This window comes from Pelobates fuscus, chromosome 1 (genome assembly GCF_036172605.1).
Source record: "Pelobates fuscus isolate aPelFus1 chromosome 1, aPelFus1.pri, whole genome shotgun sequence".
Classification (NCBI taxonomy): domain Eukaryota; kingdom Metazoa; phylum Chordata; class Amphibia; order Anura; family Pelobatidae; genus Pelobates; species Pelobates fuscus.
Window position 1 is genome coordinate 114453710 of NC_086317.1, and position 26450 is coordinate 114480159.

General features: G+C 42.2%; 1 protein-coding gene across 2 annotated transcripts in view; it reads right to left on the reverse strand.

Annotated features, from left to right (window-relative positions):
* Positions 1-579: 579 nt before the first annotated feature.
* Positions 580-26450, reverse strand: part of XG (Xg glycoprotein (Xg blood group)) — a 44157-nt gene continuing 18286 nt past the window's right edge. The window contains exons 2-5 of one of the 2 annotated variants that reach the window (XM_063450176.1): positions 8517-8555; positions 8225-8266; positions 5028-5078; positions 580-686 (exon numbers count right to left, since the gene is read on the reverse strand). In XM_063450176.1, the coding sequence (XP_063306246.1) occupies positions 595-686; positions 5028-5078; positions 8225-8266; positions 8517-8555 (224 nt within the window). In that variant the 3' untranslated portion in view covers positions 580-594. The remainder of the gene's footprint in view (positions 687-5027; positions 5079-8224; positions 8267-8516; positions 8556-26450) is intronic. The other variant, XM_063450177.1, reaches the window with a different exon arrangement.

Sequence of the window (26450 nt, forward strand, 5' to 3'; positions counted from 1 at the left end):
TGTAGTTGTTCTAGTGAGTATAGTCAGTTCCTGCCGACTTTATGCAGTAAACATGGTCTTTTCAGAGCAAAGGTAGTGTTTACATTGCAGCCTAGGGACACCTCCAGTGGGCACTCCTCAGATGGCTACTAGAGGTGCTTTCTGGGGCAGTGGTGCACACTGTGCAGCACTGACATTCACAGTCTCTATCCTCTGCATGGAGACACTGAACTTTCCTCATAGAGATGCATTGATCATTGTGGTGCTTGGCTTCGCCCCTGACCCACCTCCTTGGTTGAGATAATCAGAAGTTCTCAGCCAATCCAATGCTTTCCTGTGTTGATTGGCTGATATGACCACTTCTGATGATGTCAGCCAAGGAGGCAGGTCAGGAGCAGAGCCAGCACCAGCAGACTGGAATCTACTATATTTAAGAGGGTATGGGGGGGCTAGATAGTGTTTTTAACACTATGGGGTCATATACACGTTTGTGCTCCTGACCCTAGAGTGTTCCTTTAAGAATAACTGGTGATAAATACATTTGTCTATTCAAGTCTGAGCACTGTTTTGTGGAGAAATAACTGCTAAACAAAACAAAAAAAATATATAAAATGTTCAGACATTTGAGAAAAGAATGGTCTTACCACCACCTGTACCAGGATTTTCTGGCTTAGGTTTTGGAGCTGGTTTCTTGGTAGGATTTGGACCTATATACAAGAAAAAAGAAAATTAAAAAGGAAGTATAATAAATGAATTTAAAATAACTGGGAATTTGACATATATAGTCATTCTAAGGTTCCACAGAAGACCTTCAACATTAGTTTATACCAGGGCCTCAAATTATCAGGCACCTCCTGACAAAATGGTCCAGACTTTGACCACCTCATTTATACTTCTATGTCCAAGATCCTCGCAAGGGGATCTAGGTAAGATTCACGGCAGCACAGGACAAGATGCTGAATGTGGCAGGTCCCCTAGCTCAAATTGTATTCCTGGCGGAGGAGTTCTGTTCTTCGGGTTTCCTCTTGATCCTCAGTGAATTCACTCACCAGAGTGTCCATTTGTTCAAGTATGCAAACGAGGCCCTCTCGCAGCACGGTAGCACTGTTGCATTTGGATCTTGGTATTAAGGAGCTGGGCTTGGATGCTCAACGATTGCTTTTGGGGGTTTCTTTTGTTAGTAGGCTGCATGAGCATGTTACCTTCTCAATGCTGAATAAAGCTAAATCCTCCAACTAAAGATATTCTGGAGTCAGTGTGGTGTTTTTCAGTAGCCGCTGCCTTTCTTCCAGGATTTCCATCAGACTAGGCCAGGCTTCGAGCCATGGCTTGACAGGTCGAGGACGTGTCAAGTATCCCACAGGTAATCACCATTATATAAGGCAATGTGTAAGGCAGTGTGTGGTAATGTTTGAATGTCATTTCTTGGCTGCTATGGCTGGCTGGATTAAACACTCTGCTGAGGCGCGCAGTTGTAGTGGGTTTTAGAAGAGAAGGAGTAGGGTATCATATATCCCTCTAGCATTTTATCAGCAAGCTCCTGTAACTCAAGGGACTGATTTTACAGTTGACAAAGTGTGTTATAGTAGGCTGATGTGGTTTAGGACAGCCACAGTATTGAAAGGTCAATACAGAACCAAGTTGTTTATGGACTGCAGCAGGTTGCGTAGATTTAGGATAGCAAAAGCATTGTACAATCCTGTACACAACTACAATATAAGGTTTGGATTTCCTTTAATTCACAAAGAATATCTATGAGAAACTCAGAACAAGAAGTTTTTCAGCGACAGTCAAGAGACCCCCTCTAGTGGCCTCATTTAAAACACATCTTTCTTTGCATTCAAAGACTGATACAAACAAACAGGGTTATTAACTAAAGTGAGAATTGTTTCGGAATTTAAAGAAAAAGTCTTAAATTTTAGAACAAAATAGCCAAACTGGAAGCACAGCCAACTTAGATGAATAAAATGTATTTTCATTTAATAAACGTAGTACAGCACTGTCCCGTCCCTCAAAAAAACATCTGTCAGTGGAATCCACCCTCGGGATATAACAAACTAAAATCAATGAAGTAAAATGTCTGTACAGACTTCATTCTAGTCAAGATTAAAACCACAATCTGTTTGTTCAATAGACCAAAAAAATAAAATAAAAATTCAAAACAAATGCATTCAAAGTTCTCAAATGATAGGTCATAGAGAAAACACTAAATGGTGATGGAATAAGGGCTGGGGTATGGATCACAGGGAGAGGTTGTATATTGGCAAATATATTAAAGTGAAGAAAGATGGGGGGTGGGGAAATATTTTACTGATGTATGTGTGACAAGGTTATCACTTACCACCGGTTACATCCTCCCAGCTAACACAGATCAAACTGCGCAGACGGGAGACGAGGGAGGGTGGACCAGGAGAGCAAGGCCATAACTCCCAAAAGTCAGAGTTAGCATAAGCCACCCTCCTGCACTCAAAAGGTAGGTTCCCTCCCTCCCTCCCTCCCTCCAAGATACATTACAAATATTTAGCTAATATGAGGGGTAGAATTTATTGAAATGGCTTCCCAAGGGGTACACCAGTGGAAAAAAGTTTGGGAACCACTAACCTACAACAACAATATAAATTGTCCCCACCAATGTAGTCTGAAAGTTCAAAATCTGTAGATCAATAAAATCAAGCAGCAAGTTTAGCATAAACAAACCAACAGCTAGGTATTTAATGAATAATAGTTATAACAAAAAATACCTTGCAGTTACTAGAGATTGTATTGTTATAGATATAATAAAAAATAAAAAAATCTAAAAATATAGATTTTGTAATTTCAAAGCTACAAATGAACAGGGAAAATTTGAAGACATTGAAAAGTAAAGCATTAACCCCTTCCCGACCAAAGACTGAAATTTTGCGTCGACCTTGTCCTTGCGTTAATGATTGTTGACAGAAAATTTCCGTCATTTACTAAAAAGTTAACCCCAGATCGCCGCGATCGCGGGTTTAACGCTCAACCGGTCTGCCTTGGTATTCGAGGCAGACCGGGAGCACAAGATCACGCTGTCCCTGCAGCAGTGATCGCTCTGACAAGCTGTCAGAGCGAGCAAATGTGCTGCAGAGACTTACGATCCGCCTCCCTGCTCTTCCGCGTCCAGTGTGAAGTTCAGGGAGACGGATCACTGCTGCTGATATTCTCCCTGTAAAAAAATGTAAAAAAAAATTAAAGTAAAAGTTAAATCCCACCCCCCTTTTCCTTGCTTTAATAAAATTAACCCCTTCCCTGCCAAATGATCACTGACTACAGTGATCAATTGGCAGGGATTACATTTTACTGTCATCTGATTTTTTTTTTCCTTCTTTAACCCTCAGGGGTTACATTTATTTAATTGAAATATTTTATAATTATATATTTTGCTAGCTGGGGTGGTTAAGAGTTATGGGAAAATTCTATAAATCAAGACCCATAAATGAATTTATTTTGAATTACTTTTTCTGAGCTGGACATATTATGCACACGGTATTATTGCCAAAACGTGAAAAAAAAAAAAAAAATATATATATATATATATATATATATATATATATATATATATATATTTTTTTTTTTTCCATTTTGTGGCTTTTTTTTTTTTTTAAATAATGAGAATTTATCTATGTATATGTGACATAAAAAATTAAAGCCCTGTTTGCCCTCTGAAAAACGGTATATAATATATGTTGTTGCAATAAATGACAGAGATGCAAATTGCGTTTGAACACAAACAGCAAAAATTGCAAAAGTGTCTTGTGTCCTTATGGGTAAGACAAGCTTTTGAAGCGGTGTCCTTAAGGGGTTAAATGCATAATAATCTTAATTTCGGTTATAAATATTGACAAAGCTATATAGAACAATATGTTCTGTCCAGTTGCTTCTATGACTCAGATATGATGAATCATGGCTTACGTTTGGAAAAGGGTGGTAGGAAATAAAAAAAAAATAAAAAATCCAGAAGTCTTGTGATGTGGAGCTGGACCTCAAAACTCAGGGGTGGGGGCCCTAAATAACAATAAGGGGGGAGGGGGGGAACCTATCGTTCCCCCCCATCCATGAGCGGCAGGTGTAATTAAGTAAAAATGTGGGGGACCTATTGTCCCCCCCGGGCGCCACCCCTGAGCGGCGGGTGGGGGTCCTATTGGCCTCCTCCCCTCCAGCCCCCGTCCCTGAGCAGCAGGTGGGGGCCCTAAATTACAATAAAAAAAAGTTTATCATTTGAGGTCTTATTTTTTTTTTAAATCTTCTTTTAGCCCCCCAAAAAGGGCCAAATAAAAGTCTATGGTACCTGTCAGACTGAAAATAAAATAAAAAAGCAGAGCAAAAAAAAATATAATACGACAAAAAACAACATACATAAAAAAACGACGCTAACAAAAACAATCCATCTTCACCCATGGAGGGCACGGCGCAGACTTATAAAGCCTTCCCACACCCGGCAATTAGGCTCAGAGCGATCGGATTGGTTGGTTGGTTTAAGCCAACCAGAGTGCTCTGACAGGTAAATCTCTAAATCCAACCAATCAGAGTGCTCTGTGTCATTTTACACAGCGTGAGAGTTCTTTGGAATTTTCCCATGCGGTGTAATTTGACTTATAACAACACTGATTGGTTACTATCAAACAACCAACCAGAGCGTTATGAAGACATCATCAGCATTTATGGACATGGCTCCAACCGATCTGCAGATCTTCTCACAAGGCAAAGACAGTTTAATGAATGCTGGCTCGGTCAGTATTTCTATATTATTTTCCCTCACTGATTATCAATCATCCAAACAAAGACAAGCACAATGCAGAACAGCAATACTGATCTATATTCCCATCCTTGCATACAAAAATAAAAAAATAGGTTTTCAAAGTATTACTGTAGAGAATTAAATTGTTCTAAATATGGTTTCAAGAAATATTATATTTACATTTCTATATAGTTCTTAAGTATACTAGTTGAAAAATAAATTTGTCCATGCAAGTCTGAGCACTGTTTTTTTCAAACATTTGAGAAAATAATTGTTTTCCCACTGCCCTTACCAGGATCTTCTGGCTGAGGTTTTGGATCTGCTTGCTTGGTAGGCTTTGGATCTATACAAGAGAAAATTAAAAAGGAATGTTTAACTGCATTAGTATGTTAGATTTCACATTTAGAAGTAAGTTTGTTTACAGGAACACTAACTTTAGGAATACATATTTGTATTCTTAACGTTACAGCCCTGATGCCCCTTGTCATTTAGCTCCCCCCCACCCCCCCTAATAAAAAAAAAATTAAAAATTAAAACCAAATTACTTATGTATGTTACGGTATGAGAACTAGGAATTAAGAGTCTTGTCTCATGCCCAGAGGGCTGGGAGGCATGGCTTAAAGTTACACTTCCAAGTAGTGTGCTATAGGATTTTTCACTAAGGAGGGGGGCAGGGCTGAAGGATCTAACACAACTTCAATAAAAGTGTCCCTTTAAGTAGGAGGAAATTCAAACTGTTCTAATAAAGCAAAAATATACCCCTACCGATGTCATATTTTATCAGTAATAAACAGAAATACAATAACTTTTGGTGAAATGTTTTCATGCAAAATAATTAAATACCCCTGACTAGCTAGTCTTTTAAAATAATTACTCTTGAGATAATTATTGGAATTGGTGGCATGCTCAACAGATCTGAATCACATTCCCTCATTTTAATGAGGTATTTATGCATTATTTTCACAATTGCTATAAGTTAATTTGCTCATTGTTATAACCAGTTAGCTAAAAAATTAAATGCAAGATAGAGGCAACAACACCACCTGCGAACAAGCATAATACAGTTTATATTTATACTATAATAGTGACATATAAACGATACAAACAGGTTTGGACCTAAAGCATGAAGCACAGTAGGATGCTATGGAGTGGCTAGTGGAGTGGCTAGTGGTATGTCACACGGTAAAGAGGGAGCCTCATTTTATCATAAAAATATCCGGCTATTACACAGTGCCAGTAGTGATCATAGACAGGGTAATACGTGGGCTACATGCACTGGAAGCATGCAGTAAGGTTAATTGAAGGCACAGTGCCTATAAGAAGCACCAAGGTGATACTAGCCAGATTAATGTCACAGAGTGGAGCAAGAGTAAAAAAAAAAAAACACCAAGAACAAAAACCACAGCGCACAAAACTGAAAGTGGTTGAAAAGGGGTGCAGGGATAGAAACACTGCCCAATGTGGGCCAAGAGGCCTAAGGAGAGTAGGGCCCTATATTGAGGAGCGGTTCGTCATCCTATGCCCACTGATCCATGTAGCCTGCCCAAAAGGTAGAATTAAATACTGGGTCTCTTTAAAGCTACCCCTCAAGCCCCAGACTGATACAGTCCAGCACTTGTTCCTCACTGGTCTGTTAGCTTCCAGCGGTCCGGACGGAATACTGGGACCCTCCTGCATGTAGCTGGCATCAACGCTGTGCATAGGGTACCCAGGGTTGTGAGCTGTGCCTCGGGATAGGTCCCCGTGTGAACTGAGGTCGAGGGGGTGTTGGCAGATCTTGGAGTGGCGTCTGTGGAATCAAGGTGCGGTCTGCTTCCTCCTTCCTCTCCCATTTAGCTGGTTGCACTGGGGTTTTGCAGATCGGTGCAGGTCGTGTTTTGGAAGCCTGACTTGTAGCGGACTGTTGAGGTACGTCTCTCGCAGATTCCCTCTTGATTGCAGCACGTAATTTAGACCACAGGAGTTTAACCCCTTAAGGATACATGACATGTGTGACACGTCATGATTCCCTTTTATTCCAGAAGTTTGATCCTTAAGGGGTTAAAGGCTCTCAATGCACTCAAGGTGGGCCCAGGTCTCGGATGTCATGCCGGTGGCCATCTTTACTTGAAAGCCAGAGGTGACAGCCTTGAAGGTTTTTTATAGCTGGATGCCACTGACAACCCACTTCTCAGCAGTGTTAAGATGAGCACTCTGTGGGTACCAGCATATCCCCCACTGGTCCAAAGGGGGGAGGAGGGGGCAACTCACTGTGAAATAGGGGCCCAGAGTAGGAGCATTCGCCTGTGAGCACACAGGATTAAGGGACCAGGACACCCCAGCCAGGGAACTGGTAAGTCATAAGTATTTGTCAGATTGATGTGTTTTGAGGCTATTTGGCGGTTTATTAACTCAATCAGGTGAGGCTACTGGAAACTTATGGAGTTCCAATGCATTTTTACATATTTTTAGTGTAAAGCACTGAACACAACATTAAAATCCTTCTATTGAAACTTGTACAATTTTATCCTCATAAGGGGATGTCCTTTAACTATTTTATGTCCTATTTTAGGTAGAAATTGCTCTATTCTAGGGACAGATTCCTAAAATTATCTATCAGGATAGATAAACAATACCAGTGCAGCATGAATTATGGCAAAAATTTAAAGATGCCATCATAATACATCAAAAATCAAAATGTGGAATTCTATAGGAAGGTCTCCAGAACCCCGAAATAGTATTATATTACTCTAATATATGCATTATTATTTTTTTCACATGATTAGTGTTAAGGCTAGACTTAGGGTTTCTTTAATTAAGGCAGTGCCAGGACATCCTTGTTTGCCCATGACAAGTTATAGTTACACTTTCTGGCCAAAGCGGCTATCGTTGGCTGCTGTCCTCTATTTTTAGTGATATGCTGGGAGAGGACTTGGGGAAAGGTTATTGCACTCTACGTCTGTCCAGCCCCTCTCTTATCAGATCAGTAAAGGGAGAGCGACTGTTACATTAAACAATGTGTTTTTTTTTTTGTTGTTTTTTGTTTTTTTAAAGATCAGTCTGAAAGCCATAACCACTTTATGCTTGTTTTTTTTTTTTGTTTTTTTAAATTTATCTACATTTTTATCCAATGCATAATCTACAAATAAATATTTGTAATCTATGCCCAGCCCTTTAATGCTTGCTGTGACATCACCAACAATACTGTCCAGTATTTAAAATCTGATGACTAACAGGCCGATCACGTAATATTATACAATATAAAATAAATGAGCTCTATCCTGCTTTATTAGACTAATTGCGCAAATCAAATTTCAATGTAAATATACAACACATGTAAATCTAGTTAATATAAATCCTATACATGTATATATCTATACAAACAAAAACAAAAAACAAGAAGCAGCAGCTAATTTTGATATTTGGAAATTATGTCTTACATTATATACAACCATACAACCAACAAAATACACAACCAAATAAAAAAAATAAAAACACAAATGTACTTACTACCATCAGTAGGAGATGCAGGTTTGTTTGGAGTAGTTTCCACTGAAAAGAGAGATAATATTTAGCTCTCCCAAGTACGGTAGCAAGGTTTACCAATATTTCACTATTTAATAGAAAATCACAGCAATCCAATTTTACTAAATAGTAAATTTTCAAAATCACTTGGAACTTTCAAGTACACCTTACACACGTGCATATGTTGTATTCATTATGTGTTTTCAGGTCTAAATGCATGTTAAAACACAAGCAACTTCTAGTTGGAACATTGGATTGAATAGTATATCATACTTACCAGGTTTGTCTAATGCTTCGGATAAGTCAAAGTCTTGACCTGTAAACAAAAACAGCCAAAAATTAGTCGGTACTATAATCTTATTATTGCACAACACAATTTAGTTAGATTTCACTCTGGACGTGATGATATACAGCTTAACACAGTTATACTGGAGACTCCCCTAAAGGGACACTATAGGCACGCAGACCACTTCAGCTTATTGAAGTGGTCTGGGTACAGTGTCCCTATTTCCCTTAGTCCTGCAATGTATAACAAAGCAGTTTTAGAGCAATTGCAATGTATACATTGCAACACTAGGACAGCCTCTAGTGGCTGCCTACCAGACAACCACAAAAGCGCTTCCTACTTGCTTGGTGACTAAGTCACCTAACTAATGCTTGACATTCGAACGCTCTGCATATTTAGAAAATTGGGCAGACTAGATGGGCCGAATTGTTCTTATCCGCCGTCACATTCTACCTATAAGTTAAACCCCACAGGAAAGCATTGCAGTAATGATTTTCTAGGGGAGGGCCTAATGCACTTCCTGTGAATGCGCATTAACCCACCCCGTCGGATGACGTCTGAAGAAGCAGAGTGACATTAGCTCTGGCATCAGGTGAGTAAATAATGGTTTATTAACCCTTTATTGGCTGGTGGAAAAGGGCCGCAAGTGAGTGGGGAGGCAGAGGGAGCTACAGTGCTAGGAATACAGGTCAGATAAATTATCCTCATCTCCTCAAAAACAGTTAAGTTCAATTTCTGTTCGTCTTCCCTGCAATTTTAAAGCCCAATTCCACAAAATAACAAACAAAGCCACTTCATTTCCACTAAGCACTACCCACCATAGTTCCTTCCACAGCATGCTCTTCCAGCTGTTTAACATACTCTTTATAGCATATTCTTACAACTATACACCAGGGATCAGCAACCTATGGCACATGTGCCATGCATGGCACTAGAGGTGCAGTTGCATGCAACATATGGACTTTTAGATATCTTCTAGTTCAAACTGAACGGTGATTGCAGGTGGTGAGGGACAATCCTCAATTTACACAGTGCAGCCCCCATAGATAGGTATCATACACAATAGCACAAACTACGCATGAACATATACAATATAACAGCACCACCACAAAGCAACTGCAGCACTCATAAAATAACACAAGCAGAATACGGTAAAAAAAAAAAAAAAAAAAAAGGGCTAGCACGTCAAGGAACTTCAAGAACTTATTTATTTTGGCACATTACTTCTAAAAGGTTGCCTACCCCTGCTATATTCTATACCATAATGTAGCTATGTTCGCTACACAACAGAAAAACACTTCCTCTATCCCTTCACATAAAGCCAGTTAATGCAATCATATCATTAACTCTCTCTGCCACCACCTCCTCCTGCTACCTCGTCTCATCTTCCCATTTTAAACTTGTTAGCTCACAGGCTATCTAGCAAAGTTCTCTGTATAAGACATCTTCAGGGGATAGATCCCCTCTCACAGCAAGGGCCTTCTTCACTGTATTCATATTGTAGTTTGCCCCAATAATGCAGTGCTTCGGAATATGTTGGTGCTTTCTAAATGCCAATAATAAATAAATAAGATACTTAAGAGAATACGGAGTATTCATGGATAGAATATCAACTTCCTCTGGTTATACAGTTTCAAAAAGTGACCATCGAGAGAGCACTATAGTGTTAGGAATACAGATTTGTATTCCTAACACTATAGAATCCCTTTAAAACTGCCTCCAGTGGCTGTCTACCAGACCTTTACTAGCAGTGCTTCCTGTAGTTTTACAGAGTTTAACTCTGTGAAATGATGTACGATGTCCTCACACTTTGTATAAGGACATCCAAAATCTTGAAAATCCCCATGGGGAATATATAATGCAAGCAGAGCGACATGCTCATTAGTTTCCCCCTCACTTTGACATGAGGATGTGGAGATAGAGTCGGCACTGAGGGACCTCAGCACTGCAGTCACATAAGTGTTAAAAAGGTCGCTTAAAACACTTCACTTGCCTGTGGGGGGAGCACAGGGACACTATAGTGTTTGGAACACAGCTGTGGATTCCCAACACTATAGGGCTCCTTTAAGGACAAACCCCAAAATGCAGTCAAATAATATACTAACAGTTTGATTTGATTGCTTGCAAGTTCAAATAAATGTTTATCACATTCTAGAATTTCATTCTCCAATGACTTAGCTTTGGGTGGAGGACTTAAAAATTTATTACTCATCTTCTCTAGACAAACAAACATGCATACATACACAGAGGAATGAGTGAAAGACTGCCTCATTTCCCTTTAACTAATTAAAGTCCCCTGGTTAAAAATAAAAAAATAAAAAAAAAATGCTTACAGACTGGCATTTAATTGCTTCATAAAAGGGGAACTGCTTTGGTCAGACTTCCTTTTTATATTCATCATAAGACTGTGTGTAATAAATATACACACACAGGTGCCATGGAAATGGGCAAGCCATTTTACTGATGTAGGCAGGTTACGACATCTGCCTTCTACAGAAATACATAACCTGGATATCGATCCTGCCGCTCATTCACTGGCTGAAAGCATCACTGCTCTCAGCCAATGATAGTGTCTGTGCATCAAAAAAAAAGTACTACATACCACTGTAGTGTTTATGGTGTCAGGAGTGCCCTAGCACAGCACAAGTTAAACTGTTTTAGAATAGTTTGACAACTTATCTTAGGTCTGCTGGGTGCCAGACGACTCCTACAATGTACCCAAAAGCATCTGCAAGTAGCTTCCATTAGCTCGGATGAGCCAAGCATACCTGTGCAAGGCCAGCTCATTGGCTGAGAACATCAGCTGAGCTTTCTGCTCCTACAGGGGGCTTCTTAAGGACGTGCAGCACTGCACCAGGAAGTAGCCATCTGAAAAGTGGGCACTAAAGTTGTCCTAAGTGGCAATGTAAAAAATGTATTTTCTATGAGAAGGTAGTGTTAGCATGAAAATACCTGATGGTTATGAGTATACTCACCAGAACAACTACATTAAGCTGTAGTTGCTCTGGTGGCCATAGTGTCCCTTTAAATACCCACAAGGTTTATTCATTATCAATGAGGAAAAAAAATAGGATTGCACATTTTATGTCAAAATAGCAGATGTGGGGAAAAGTAGCCATTTTTCAAGTTGGCTATTTTAATAAATTGAAATTCAGTTCACCATTTAATGAATACCTTATGATGGTGCATTATGTATTTGAGGTTTCCTCTACATGTGTAATTTATTATGCAGGGGTGTGTGTTAAATTAAGCACATCACTCACAGATTTGTCTGTCTGCAGAAAGAGTATGTCCAAAAATGGGCTGTTGAGCAGAAGCATCTCTGGGTAACAAAAACACCAGGGGCTTCAGCCCAAGTTTAAATGTTATGGTCCCTCCTGCATATTGACTTAAGCAACATCCAAAACCAACTCAATACACTGTCTCAAGTCCAAACCTAAACCCTATGCTCCCACCCCCCCAACCCACATTTGTCAAGGTAGTATATTTTTTAATATTTACTACTGTATGTTCTTTATTTGTAGCAGGATATGAACACTCTAAACAAGAGCCTTTGAATATTTTTGAAGGAGCATATATGAAAGTATAAACTACTTGATAGAGAGCCCGCCCCCACACCTCCTCCCCCCTTCTAGATTATTAATGGAAAGCAGGTGTTCATGTGCAGATCATATTACAACAACAAAAAGCAGCAAGGGACAAATACTAGACATTTCCTCCAGAGAGTATAAATCAGAAGCAGACACAGTTTAACCCCTTGTTATGACTCTAGGATACCAGATTGTTATGGCAGCAAAGACAGACCCGCACAAACGAGCTTAGATCTAGTAGATGTTTTTTTTAATGATGTTGCCACCATACAGTTTGCAACCAGGATGTTGTGGGTAGGATATGAGTAACTTAGATTCAGCATATCGTGTGTATTTACCCCATCAAATGTTATTCATTCTATCCCATTTGTGGTAGAACATGTGTAATAATTTAAGTGCTTAGATTATATTGTCTATATAGATTATACTCCTTGTAAAATGTATGTTACAAGGCACACTCTGATCCCTATAATAGCATGCTTATTGCATAAATTCTAGTGCAAGGAAGGTCCCTTGAACCTACTTCCCCAAGCACAGATCCTTCTAACTGCAGTGATTTGTAGATATCTCTGCAGCTATAAGACGGCCAGTCTCCTTCTGATATGTATTCTTGCACATACATTAAATGTTTATGTATGTAATGGGCGTTGGAGAGCAAAAACAAGTACTTTCATCTCACAATTAATACCTCTACTACTAAACATGCAAGCACAAATTATTGTATTTTAGGCAGTTTTAAAGTAACACTATAGGACAGCGATTCCCAAGTAGTGTTTTGCGAGAACAAAATTGGGGGTCTAAGACCGTGACTGGACCCCTGTTGTATGGGATGCTGGGAGGAAATGACAGCACTTCCTCCCAGACAGAGCATGCTGGCTGGAGTGCGCAGCTGCCGACCTGGCACACCATCCTCAGCCAGCAGCACTAAAGGAAGAAAAAAAGGCAAGTTAAGAGCAAATATAAATATATGTGTATATGTGTCAGTGTGTGAATCTGTGTGTGTGTGTGTGTGTGTGTATCTATCTGTATATGTATAGGTATAGAGATAGAGATAAATACACACACGCAGATACACAGAATGTACCACGAAGTCGATACACTATGTCAAAGGGTTCCACGGGAAAAATTAATTGGGAACCCCTGCAATAGGAAAACACACGTCTTCTCAACGCTATAGTGTCCTTGTAAAAGTCTATTTTTGTACTCACTGTGTGCATAAAAGAATGATTAGCATCAGAGGCGGCTCTCTAAATAGGCGATTTAGGCGGCCGCCTAAGGCCTCGCGCAGTCAGGGGCCTCGCGGCCGCCTAAATCGCCTGAGGGCAGACTGACATGTCGGGTTCTCGGTCTATGACCGAGGACCCGACACAGGAGGGGGCCCGGCGGCTTGCTCATGGTGCCGCCGGGTGCGAGGCCCCTCCTGTCAGGCCGCCTGGGGAGAGAGCCTGCCTCAGTCTGCAGCTCCGCCGGGTGTGAGCTGCAGACTGAGGTCTCGCGATCTCCAGCCAATCAGAACGTTGCCGCGGGTTACCACGGTGTTCTATCAAAAAACCCTACCCCGTGAAAATTCCCTACCCTCGTCACTTCCGGTGACGCAGCCGCACCGGAAGTGACCCTCATCCAATGGAGGAGGAGGGTGTGCGCCGCCGCGCACGCGCACAACAACTAGGCTAGGTAGGGATTTTTCACGGGGTAGGGGAAATTAACGCCACAGTGCGCACGCGCGGCAAAGTACTCCCGTCGGAGGTACAGCGCGCGTGCGCACTAGTGGCAAGGGAGAGAGGCTTTAATCCAACGATCAGAGTTCGCGCGTGCGCAGTATAGGGGTAGGGAATTTTGATGGCTATTAGCCCTGTGAGATCTCCCTACCCCTATACTGCGCATGCGCGGACTCATCATCAGATTAAAGCCTCTCCCTGCTCCCAACACTCTCAGCCATCCAAGATTGAGGGTGAAGTATGGTGGGACGGTGGGTGTTTATGAGCATTATATTGGGGGGGGTCTGTGCAGAATTGGGGGACTGCACAGACCCCCCCCCAATATGATGCACATAAACACCCACCGTCCCACCATACTTCACCCTCAATCTTGGATGGCTGAGAGTGTTGGGAGCAGGGAGAGGCTTTAATCTGATGATGAGTCCGCGCATGCGCAGTATAGGGGTAGGGAGATCTCACAGGGCTAATAGCTATCAAAATTCCCTACCCCTATACTGCGCACGCGCGAACTCTGATCGTCGGATTAAAGCCTCTCTCCCTTGCCACTAGTGCGCACGCGCGCTGTACCTCCGACGGGAGTACTTTGCCGCGCGTGCGCACTGTGGCGTTAATTTCCCCTACCCCGTGAAAAATCCCTACCTAGCCTAGTTGTTGTGCGCGTGCGCGGCGGCGCACACCCTCCTCCTCCATTGGATGAGGGTCACTTCCGGTGCGGCTGCGTCACCGGAAGTGACGAGGGTAGGGAATTTTCACGGGGTAGGGTTTTTTGATAGAACAACGGCAATGCTCTGAATGGAGATCACGAGACTTTCCCCATGTGGTCTGCAGCTCTGCATCCGGCGGAGCTGCAGACCGGAAAGCCCACTGGACCACCAGGGAGCCATCCAGGACACTGGACCACCAGGGACAGATTGACCCCACCGGACCACCAGGGAAAAAGGTACATTTTGACCCCCCCCTCACCCTGTCATCCCACATGTCACCCCCCTCACCCCATCTCACCCTGTCACCCCCCTCACCCCATCTCACCCTGTCACCCCCCCACCCCATCTCACCCTGTCACCCCCCCACCCCATCTCACCCTGTCACCCCCCCACCCCATCTCACCCTGTCACCCCATCTCACCCTGTCACCCCATCTCACCCTGTCACCCCCCCACCACCCCTCACCCCCCCACCACCCCTCACCCCCCCACCACCCCTCACCCCACCCCATCTCACCCCGTCACCCCATCTCACCCCGTCACCCCATCTCACCCCATCACCACCCCCACCCCATCTCACCCCGTCACCCCATCTCACCCCGTCACCCCGTCACCCCCCTCACCCCGTCGCCCCCCTCACCCCGTCGCCACCCCATCTCACCCTGTCGCCCCCCCTCACCCCGTCGCCCCCCCTCACCCCCCGTCACCCCCCCTCACCCCGTCACCCCCCCTCACCCCGTCACCCCATCTCACCCTGTCGCCCCCCCTCACCCTGCCACCCCACTTCTCACCACCTTCTCACCCTGCCACCCCACCTGTCACCCCCTCACCCTGTCACCCCCCCACTTCACCCTGTCATCCCTCTCTCACACTGCTACCCCACCTGTCACCCCGTCACCCTGCCACCCCACCTGTCACCCCATCTCACCCTGCCACCGCACCTGTCACCCCCTCTCACGCTGCCACCCCACATGTCAGTCCCTGCCACCCCCTCTCACCCCACCTCTCACCCTACCACCCCACCTCTCACCCTGTAACCCTGTAACCCCACCTCTTACTCGGTCACCCACCCTGTCACCCCCTCTCACCCTGCCACCCCCTCTCACCCTGCCACCCCCTCTCACCCTGCCACCCCCTCTCACCCTGCCACCCCCTCTCACCCTCTCACCCCCTCTCACCCCCTCACCCTTCCTCCCCTCTCACCCCACATCTGACCCTGTCACTCACCCGGCCACCCCACCTGTCACCCCCTAATACTGTCGCCCCCTCTCACCCTGCCACCCCACCTGTCACCCCCCTCATCTGACCCTGTCACTCACCCTGCCACCCCACCTGTCACCCCCTCTCACCCTGTCACCCCATCACCACCCCCACCCCATCTCACCCTGTCACCCCCTATGTCATTTTCCCACACACTCTGTCACCTCTCTCCACACACACTGTCACCTACCTCCATACACACTATCGCTCCCTCTAAACACACGGGCACCACTCTGCGCACTCTGGCACCCTCCTGCTCTTTTACACTCACCCTGCCACAGTTACTCCTTTACTCACCCTGTCACCCCCTAAAGGCAATCATTCTACACAGTACACACTGTCATAAAACATAGCGTCGCCATGAACTTAATGCCAAAGGCCAGTACACAAACATACACATGCTCAGGGAAACATACATACATACATATACAAAGATACTCACTGCCAGACACACACTCTCAGGTACACACAGGTAAATGCACAATGCAACTATGTATACAAAGACTAGTTCTCTATATCCAGTACTCTCTCTATACTGCAAGCTTCCTTTCAATATATCTACAGCTTCTTATATACACACACACACAAGTCAACTGCAATTTTTTTCCAATAATGGTGTTAGTGGGGGCCTCATGTATGAATTTCGCCTAAGGCCTCGCCAAGTCTAGAGCCGCCACTGATTAGCATACTTTATTTCCCCAGTTGCACTGGGGTGCATGCTGTCACCCAACTTCCATGGCTGAGACCATCAAACCTGAGGATCTCAACCATTCCAATGCTTCCCCCTTTGGAAAGCAATACAAGGCTATTAAAAGGCTATTGTACAAGCGCAGCAAATCAACTTATGCACCTGGGAGCATCTCCTCACAGTCAATGTATCTCTATGGGGAGTGTTTAGGGTCACCATGCAAAGCAATCTTTGCAGGACTGAGCCAGGAAGTCCCTCTAGTGGCGGTCAGAAAAGGCCGTGTATAAACTGCTGAGACTGCAGGCACAGGCTATTTTCCCTAAAACTTTCTGTGATGATCTGGTGCCTACAGCATCCCTTTAAATACACATTAGTAAAGGGGCAGGGAAGTTTCTATACACAAAACCAAAAACAGTGGGGAGTTGCACATTTCAAACCATAAGAGCAAAGCTAGAGAAATTGAAGACCGATTTTCAGGTTGGTTTTGCAAGAAAAAAACAAAACAAAAAAAAACTCAATGGTCAAAGAAAAGTAAAAAAAAAAAAAATACTAAATTTAGTAAATAAAAAACCAAGTGGTGTTTATCACTTGTTTGTACATCCACATGTTAGTCAGCAGTCTAAAGTGGTCTTTAAAGGGACACTAGTGTCACCAGAACAACTACAGCTAAATGTAGTTCTGGTGAGTATAATCATATCCTTCAGGCATTTTCAAAGAAAAAGCAGTGTTTACACTGCCCTTAGGGACACCTCCAAGTGGCCACTCCTTAGATGGCCACTGAAGGGGTTTCCTGGCTCCGGGCTGCACAGTAAGCATCCCTGCTGTTCAGCATCCACACATTCTGCATGGAGACGCTGAATTTTCCTCATAGAGATGCATTGATTCAATGTATATCTACGAGGAGGTCCTGATTGGCCAAAACTGCATTTGGCCCCACCCCCATGCTGATTTTAGCCAATCCAATGTTTTCCCTATTGGAAAGCATTGGATTGGCTAAAAGTCAGCCATTTTGATGATGCCACAAAGGGGGTGGAGCCAGCACCAACGGACCCGCGCGGCACTAGAAATAGGGTGTTTTAAACTTTTATAGAGGGACTAAGGGGGGGAGAGCCTCCTAAATGGCGGGTTTAGCACTATAGGGTCAGGAATACATGTTTGTGCTCCTGGCCCTATAGTGATCTTTTAAGAGCCAGTCTAAGCACCATACACACTACAGCTGACTTAAGTGGCTTTAATGCAAATAGTCTTTGGGTGCAATAGTTTTGGGTTAATTGTGTGCAATAGTTTTCATCCAATAAGTATGGCAGGGAGTATTGCAAGCAGTTGGGTAACTAACCAGGCGCTCACACCATCCAAACTGATAATCTTCCACATTATTCTGGTAAAGTGGAAGGATAAAGTGACTACAGTTTACAGTACACCAAGGGAGGATACAAGTCACATCTACTTCTTGTCATGGTACCTGCCACTCACACCTCCTCCTCCTCCAGCAATTTCGGCACTTTGGACGCCGGCCGCGATAGCCCCGCCCCCTTTTATGACGCGGCGCAACTCCGCCGACGTCATGACGTCACGACCTGCGGGAAATATCAAACCAGGACGTTCTGGGGGCGTGGATATCAATTAAAGAGACAGGGTATAAAAGGTACTCACTTACTGTGAGTCATTGCCCTGTCGTGGTTTCAGCTTGTCTGTTCCCTCAGTGCGTTTATATTCTCTTAGTGTTCTACGGTTTTGACTTGGCTTGTTTCTTGACTTTGCTTCCCTCTCCTATCCTTGTACTCGGCCCGGCTTACGCTTACCTGTGTTCTCGTTTCCTTGACCTCGGCTTGTCCCTGACCATTCCTTGTTTGCTTGACGTTAGTCCGGCCACTCTAAGGTCCGGTATACGTCTTATAGTTTTAGTACACTGCGTGTTGGATCCCTGTCTTGATCCTGACACTTATAGAAGAACAAAAAACTACAAAGAGGGGAAAATGAGACAGAAACTTAAAGAAGAGGAAGCTGTGATGGAGAATACAAAAAGAAAAACAGAAAGGAACATAAATAAAAGTTTAGACAAATGGAAATGGACGTTCTCTATAGACTAAGACAATGTAGTTGATATATCTCATTTACTACCGTAAGGGATGCTAAAGGAAACTTATTTAGCGGTCTCAATTGTGTACCATCTCAATGTTGTTATATCTTCATTTGCCTACATTAGGTGACTAAGCTCCTACAAGATTTTACCTTGAAAAAATTATTTGGCGGTCCAGCAGATGGGGCAGGGCCATTATTGGTGACTTCAGCTGCTATTTCCAATTTGGAAGAACGTTCTACCTACTCTAATTAGTATGCTGCTTTACCAAAAGTCATCACACCTTACCCAATGGAGATTTAGTTTTGGGAGAACCTACTTGCTCTGTGCCTAGTATTTTTGTGGGTCTAGTCACTACCCAGACAATGGACTAATGATGGAACAAGTTTTATTTATTTGAAGAATACTAGGATTAACCCCTTAAGGACACATGACATGTCTGACACGTCATGATTCCATTTTATTCCAGAAGTTTGGTCATTAAGGTCATCATGTGTCAGTATGGCTGTCCGTGTGTGTGTGTGTGTGTATATGTGTCAGTATGGCTGTCCGTGTGTGTGTGTGTGTGTGTGTGTGTGTATGTGTCAGTATGGCTGTCCGTGTGTGTGTGTGTGTGTGTGTGTGTGTCAGTATGGCTGTCCGTGTGTGTGTGTGTGTGTATGTGTCAGTATGGCTGTCCGTGTGTGTGTGTGTGTGTATGTGTCAGTATGGCTGTCCGTGTGTGTGTGTATGTGTCAGTATGGCTGTCCGTGTGTGTGTGTGTATGTGTCAGTATGGCTGTCCGTGTGTGTGTGTGTGTGTGTGTCAGTATGGCTGTCCGTGTGTGTGTGTGTGTGTGTGTATATGTGTCAGTATGGCTGTCCGTGTGTGTGTGTGTGTGTGTATATGTGTCAGTATGGCTGTCCGTGTGTGTGTGTGTGTGTGTATATGTGTCAGTATGGCTGTCCGTGTGTGTGTGTGTGTGTGTGTGTATGTGTCAGTATGGCTGTCCGTGTGTGTGTGTGTGTGTGTGTGTATGTGTCAGTATGGCTGTCCGTGTGTGTGTGTGTGTGTGTGTGTGTATGTGTCAGTATGGCTGTCCGTGTGTGTGTGTGTGTGTGTGTGTGTATGTGTCAGTATGGCTGTCCGTGTGTGTGTGTGTGTGTGTGTGTGTGTCAGTATGGCTGTCCGTGTGTGTGTGTGTGTGTGTGTATGTGTCAGTATGGCTGTCCGTGTGTGTGTGTGTGTGTGTGTGTATGTGTCAGTATGGCTGTCCGTGTGTGTGTGTGTGTGTGTATGTGTCAGTATGGCTGTCCGTGTGTGTGTGTGTGTGTGTATGTGTCAGTATGGCTGTCCGTGTGTGTGTGTGTGTGTGTGTGTGTGTGTATGTGTCAGTATGGCTGTCCGTGTGTGTGTGTGTGTATGTGTCAGTATGGCTGTCCGTGTGTGTGTGTGTGTGTGTGTGTGTGTCAGTATGGCTGTCCGTGTGTGTGTGTGTGTGTGTGTGTATGTGTCAGTATGGCTGTCCGTGTGTGTGTGTGTGTGTGTGTATATGTGTCAGTATGGCTGTCCGTGTGTGTGTGTGTATATGTGTCAGCATGGCTGTCCGTGTGTGTGTGTGTGTGTCAGTATAGCTGTCCGTGTGTGTGTGTATGTGTCAGTATAGCTGTCCGTGTGTGTGTGTGTGTCAGTATAGCTATCCGTGTGTGTGTGTGTGTGTCAGTATAGCTGTCCGTGTGTGTGTGTGTCAGTATGGTTGTCCGTGTGTGTGTGTCAGTATGGTTGTCCGTGTGTGTGTGTCAGTATGGTTGTCCGTGTGTGTGTGTCAGTATGGTTGTCCGTGTGTGTGTGTCAGTATGGTTGTCCGTGCGTGTGTGTCAGTATGGTTGTCCGTGTGTGTGTGTCTGTGTCAGTATGGCTGTCCGTGTGTGTGTGTGTGTATGTGTCAGTATGGCTGTCCATGTGTGTGTGTGTGTGTGTGCACGCATGTCTGTATCAGTATGTTTGTATGAGTCAGTGAATGTGTCAGCATGTCTTTCAGTATGTGTGTATATGTTAGTATGTGTCTGTCTGCGTATATCTGTGTGTGTCAGCATGTCTGTCACTATATGTTTCTGTGTATGTGTGTATAAATGTGTGTGTGTGTGTGTGTGTGTGTGTGTGTGTATTTCCGTGTGTCTGGATGTTGTCATTGTGTATTTCCGTGTATCTTTATGTTATCAGTATATATATATATATATATATATATATATATATATATATATATACATATATATACACACACACACATCTCAGCATTCACACGCCACCACAACACACAAATACATATATACAAATACTTCAGTGTTAATGATCAAAATTATAAACAGACCCCTGCATTACAAAACCAACACTGCACATAAATACATGCTTGCATTCAAACGCAAACACCAGATACAAGCACATCCCTACATTTACACAAACATACTCCATACAAAAACATGCTTACATTCAAACACACAAACACTGTTCTGTGCTAAATACAAACCTGCAAACATGGGTAAACTGTAGATCCCCAGCTATCAATGCATTGATGGAGCCGCACGACAGATGGTAATCTACCTTTTTGTCACCCTTGCAATAGGAGGGGGCCCAAAAAAATTCTTGCACCTCTTTACTTCAGTTCCACCACTGCATTGGGGTGGCTGGCATGATTGCATGCAAAGTAGGAGGGGGCAGGATCCAGGGGGCCTAAGCAAATGCTTTGCCCAGGGTCTAATCAATAATAAAGACAGCCCTGCTCCCAGCATGGTCCTGTCAGAAAGGGGATGACCATTAAAATATATGTCACGCCACTTCGGTGGGCATGTCTGTCCCTTTTCTGGTGTAGTACTAGTGTTATACACAAGACAAAAAGGATCATGAACACAAATGTGGATGTAAATGTGAAAGAGAAAGCGTTAATTTTAAATCCCCACTGAGTGAGTGTAGAGGGACTGACAGACTGTTGTGAGGTTTGTCCACTGAACACCAAAATGTTGTGAATTGAAAACTGAACTGTAAAATCTAGGCGGCAATAGCGGATTAGGAAACAAACTCCCCTACAGTCAATGTTGGCTGTTCTAGCCTCAATTTTTTTTTTATATTTTTCAATTCACTACACTACAATGTTAAGTGTCTAAACTGCAAAGTCTCATTTTAAGACTTGCTTCCTGCCCAATTGTACGGTACACCATTCACCGACAGGCTCATTCATTAAATCCCAAATGGGCAAAATCATTGGCTGTTTACGGTTTAGCTGGGATTAAATATTTAGTTACTGGGCAGCTATTGCAGTCCACTTGCTTCTAAGGCACCATTCTGTTGTGATGGGACACAATAATACCTAGCACAAGTCCCCCACTGTTGGTCATTGCATGGGAGGTGACATGCCAAAAACTTTCTATCCCGATTCAGAGGTGTGTACTATAAATTTAATTTTTTGCAAATGTCCAGTCTTGTATGAGTGAAGGATGAGAAGAAAAGAAAACAATATGGCGGGAGGAGGGGCAAGGTACAAAAAAAACCAACAAAAAAAAACAACCAAATAATAGGAGCCCTTTACATTAAAAAGGAAGCTGAGGGAAATCATAAAAGAGCAGATAAAGAAAGGGTGAATATTTATTCAACTCTGTAGTTGCACAAAGCCAACCAGAACTGGCAAGTGCCCAATTATAGCATGTCAGCATATTTAAATATCTGTTATGTCACACACTAAAATACAAACATGAGCTCACTTACACCCACAGTAACTCATTAAAGACATACCAACTCAATATGTTTTCACATTTTTCAAGTAGTGTCCATTTCTTTTTAAATCTTAACTTGTTGAACCAAGCAGTAAAAAAAAAAAAAAAAAAAAAATTAAAATACATAAAAATCATACATACATATATACATATATATATTTTTTTCCCCCCACTTCTTTGCAGTCAAATTTGAATACAAGATGTTTGTATAAAAACATTTGTTACAATGACTTTCAACACAACATTAATTGAGTAACTATTTAGCCCCATGTGTGGGAGTGTATTAACAAAAAAATATATAAATAAATTAATTTTTAAAAAAAAAATATGTATGGAGTCAGAGGCTTTCATATTGTATGGATTATACTAGAGATTGTAGAGAACCGACGAGGAAACTGTAGATTAAGATAGAAAAATTCAAATTTACTACTTTGGTCTTAAATTTTAAATCCGTTTTCACTTCTTCCCAGTTTATTGAACTGTCCCAATGTTTGCTTTACATTCTCAAAAATAAATAAAATGTGTAGACTGCTATCTGCATGCTTTCGCATAATAAAAAAAATGACAGTTTTTGTATAAAGACCCTTAAGTGGCCATTTCCATGTAGATGTATTTAGTTACTATAACATGGCTTCTAATATGTTGGTCTGCTATACATTGCTACACATAGGTCTTTTGCACAAATTATGTACGTAAATTTTGACTGTTATCCAAAAGGAAAAAAAAAAAAAAAGTCTTATCAGTCAACTGGCACCTTGCGTGGAGTGGAGTGGAGTTAAACACAATTTGTATAAACAAAAAACAATACTGTACATATTTGACAAGCAAATTTACCTAACCCAATTGTACTACAGATAAAGGGTAAAAAAAAAAAAAAAAAAAAAGGTACACAGATTTAATCTCACCTTTCACCCTTTTAATCTTAAACTACCTTAACAATATATTTTTGTACATTCTATAGAAGAGAAAACAATCTTTCATGCTGAATGTACTTTTTTTATTATCATTTATAAAAAGCTCATAGAGGGGATATAAGCAAGATGGGAATTCATGCATACAATACATGTTATTACTACTACTAAAACAAACTTACAATTTAGCAATAATAAAACCAAATGTTATTTTCCAAAGGAATACTACACACAAAGCACTTCAGCCTCCACTGGACCATAAGGGTTCAAAGCCCCCAGTATACAGCCACTAGAAGTGGAGTTAACCTTCCAAGGCAATTACAATTCCAGGGTTAAGGAACCTGGCACACTGCATCCAGACTATTTCAATGAGCTGAAGTGGTCTGAGTGCCTATAGTGTCCCTTTAACTTACGGCTGTCAAAGCATCATGGAAGTTCTAGCTCTACGAGAGATTGCGTTAACCCTATTATAGGAATTTTAGGTATGATTGACCAGGAAGCTACTTGCCTTGTACTTCTGTTCACATATTCTTTGTACAGTATTGCAGACCAAGAAGGTACTTTATAAATAAAAATAATTACCGCATTTCCCCTCACATACACATATTCACATTCATTTTGTGTGTCGGTTAAAATGGCGATTTGCTATATAGCGCTAAGGTGGCTTACCAGGCCCAGCCAACCACTGGACGAGCTTAATTGTCGTTATATTACATATTAGTCGTTTAGCACGCGTTTGCCTCACTATTACATCAGATGTAAATACTGTATATATTACCTCCTAACATGATCTCACTGAGCAGGATATTCGTTGTAATTCAGCGTGGGCAGGCAACCTCTTGCAATCAATTTAACAGAACATAAACTTCCAACAGAGTTGCTTGTGTTTCCTTGACCTCTGCATCATGGAGCTAATTGTGTTTCCCTGACCTCTGCATCATGGAGCTAGTTGTGTTTCCCTGACCTCTGCATCATGGAGTTAATTGTGTTTCCCTGACCTCTGCATCATAGAGGTCAGAAAATTAAACAAATGTTTTTTCCCCTTTATCAGGGAATTATAGGGTTGAAGTGCCTGAGGGCCAGGCAGTTTTAAAGGAGCACTGCACTCCCTCTGCAAAATGAGTATTTCATAAAGACTACTTTGTCTCGTTATTTTTCCTACGCTTGACACTAGGTAGAGCTACTGCCGTCTAGAAGTGTCAAACCTCAGCCATCACCAGTGACAGGAAAGCGTTCAGTAGTGGCGTGAAAAGCATTCAGTCCCAGTTTAATTTCGTGTTTTTTGCACCCGCAAAGTACAGGTTCAGGTATGTTAAACTCACCTTTGCCCAACTATATCAGGATTGTTTTTTCTTTTAAACTCAATAAACTACAAATTTAAATAAACTCACATTTGCCTGCCTGGATCCAACCTCAGGAAAATTGTGTTTGCATCATAGAGAAGTTAGTTATTGTGCCTAATGTGACCATTTGTTTAAAATTTTTTTTTTAAAAAGTTATCATTTTATATAATTTTTTATTACGTGGATTATTATGCAAGGAACACCATGTCCTTCAACCAAAGTTATTCTAGCTGAACATGCATATTGGCATATAGGTACAGCATTTAATTTTGTCTGTCTCATAGCCTTCTATTAATCCCTCGTATTAAGATACGCTATCATCCACAAAACAGGTGCGTAAAAAAAAAAACTTCAGGTAGCTATATGCATAACCATGTGCTGGAGAAATCCCCAACCATAGATTAAGCACCAAAAACTCTGAAGTTTACCTGACTCTTCCACCATGTCCCATGGAAATGGATGCAAGTGACTGCAGTTATTCATTTTTCTTGGGGGAGGGGACATAAGCAACTTTGCCTTGGAAGTATTCTGATTGCAGCCTGAAGCAGAATGACTATTTGTACTTTTGGTATAGATCTATTTACGGGTGTGGCAGTAAATACTGTACGAAATAAGAGTAATGTACATGACAAAGAACACCATTGTTCCCATGAACCAGGATTCACTCATCAAATGGATTTAGCCGCCAAGAAATGTTTAATCTTTAGCTTTTCTTTTACAATAATGATTAAAAATCAAATAGAAAAAAATCCAACTTGAAAAGTTAACCTCAAACAGAAAATATTATAATTAAAAAAAACCTTTAAAAAAATGTAAAACACAGCACGTCCTTCCCAGTTCTATTAAGTAAAATGGTGATACAAACGCTCACCAATTCTATGGCATGGATCTCGAAAAAACAAACCATGTGGGGATTTTTATAACCAGGTTAGTTAGCCAGGCAAAAAAGGTAGCAATCCCATTTCCTTTTCACTCTCAGACACAAAACTGATGTAGTGTATATGGAGTGTAAACATAAATATAATAAAACATAATGCAATAATACAAAACATGAAGGAACCCATCAGTGATGGTGCTTGGGTTATTTACAGACAAAGATGTTAGAGTGGCATGCACTACCAGCCTCCCAACCACCTGCTCAAAAGCCTAGCAACAGTAGAAAAGCACACACACCACTTGTGTTCTTGCACTTGTCTCCAGTTTTATGAGCTTTCTATCTTTTTAAAAAAAAAAAAAAATATTTGTAGGTGGTTCTATTTCACCTTTCCATTCACTTACATTAGAGGTTACTAGTGTGTGCAAAGTAATTCACACTTATTTGCACAGTAATCCTCTCAATGCCAGGGGAGAACAAGAATTGGCTTTTATAGAGGACGTTGCCAACACTGAAGATGGAGGGCTTAGCTCAGGAGAGTCAACAGGATCTCCTTGCAAAGGTTTTCCAGCTAACGAGAAAAAAAAAAAAAAAAACAAAGAAGAGGAGGGAACCGATGCATTGGAGAACCCTTGTAAGAAGTCAAACCGTTTTAACACAGTTTGACTACTTACACTGGGGTTATCAGGACACTACAGGCACCATAACCTTAACAGTGCACTGTAGTGATTATGGTTCTTGGAATGTTCCTTTAAGCCAGAACAGGTGGAAATTCAACCATAATATTTGCCACTGATATTTTTCCTCCCAGGTTTCCGTTAGTTATTTCCACTTTTGTGATACAATTTGTGTGATAATGGAGGAGGATATATTTTCTGCTAATTCCTTCCTGACATCTGTCCTTTAAGACAAAGACAAATATGGTACACTCCAACATAGCTTAGCAGACTCAAATGGCCAATTAAGATTTTATCCACAAATTAAACTCACTAATTTAGCGCTGTACAGCTCT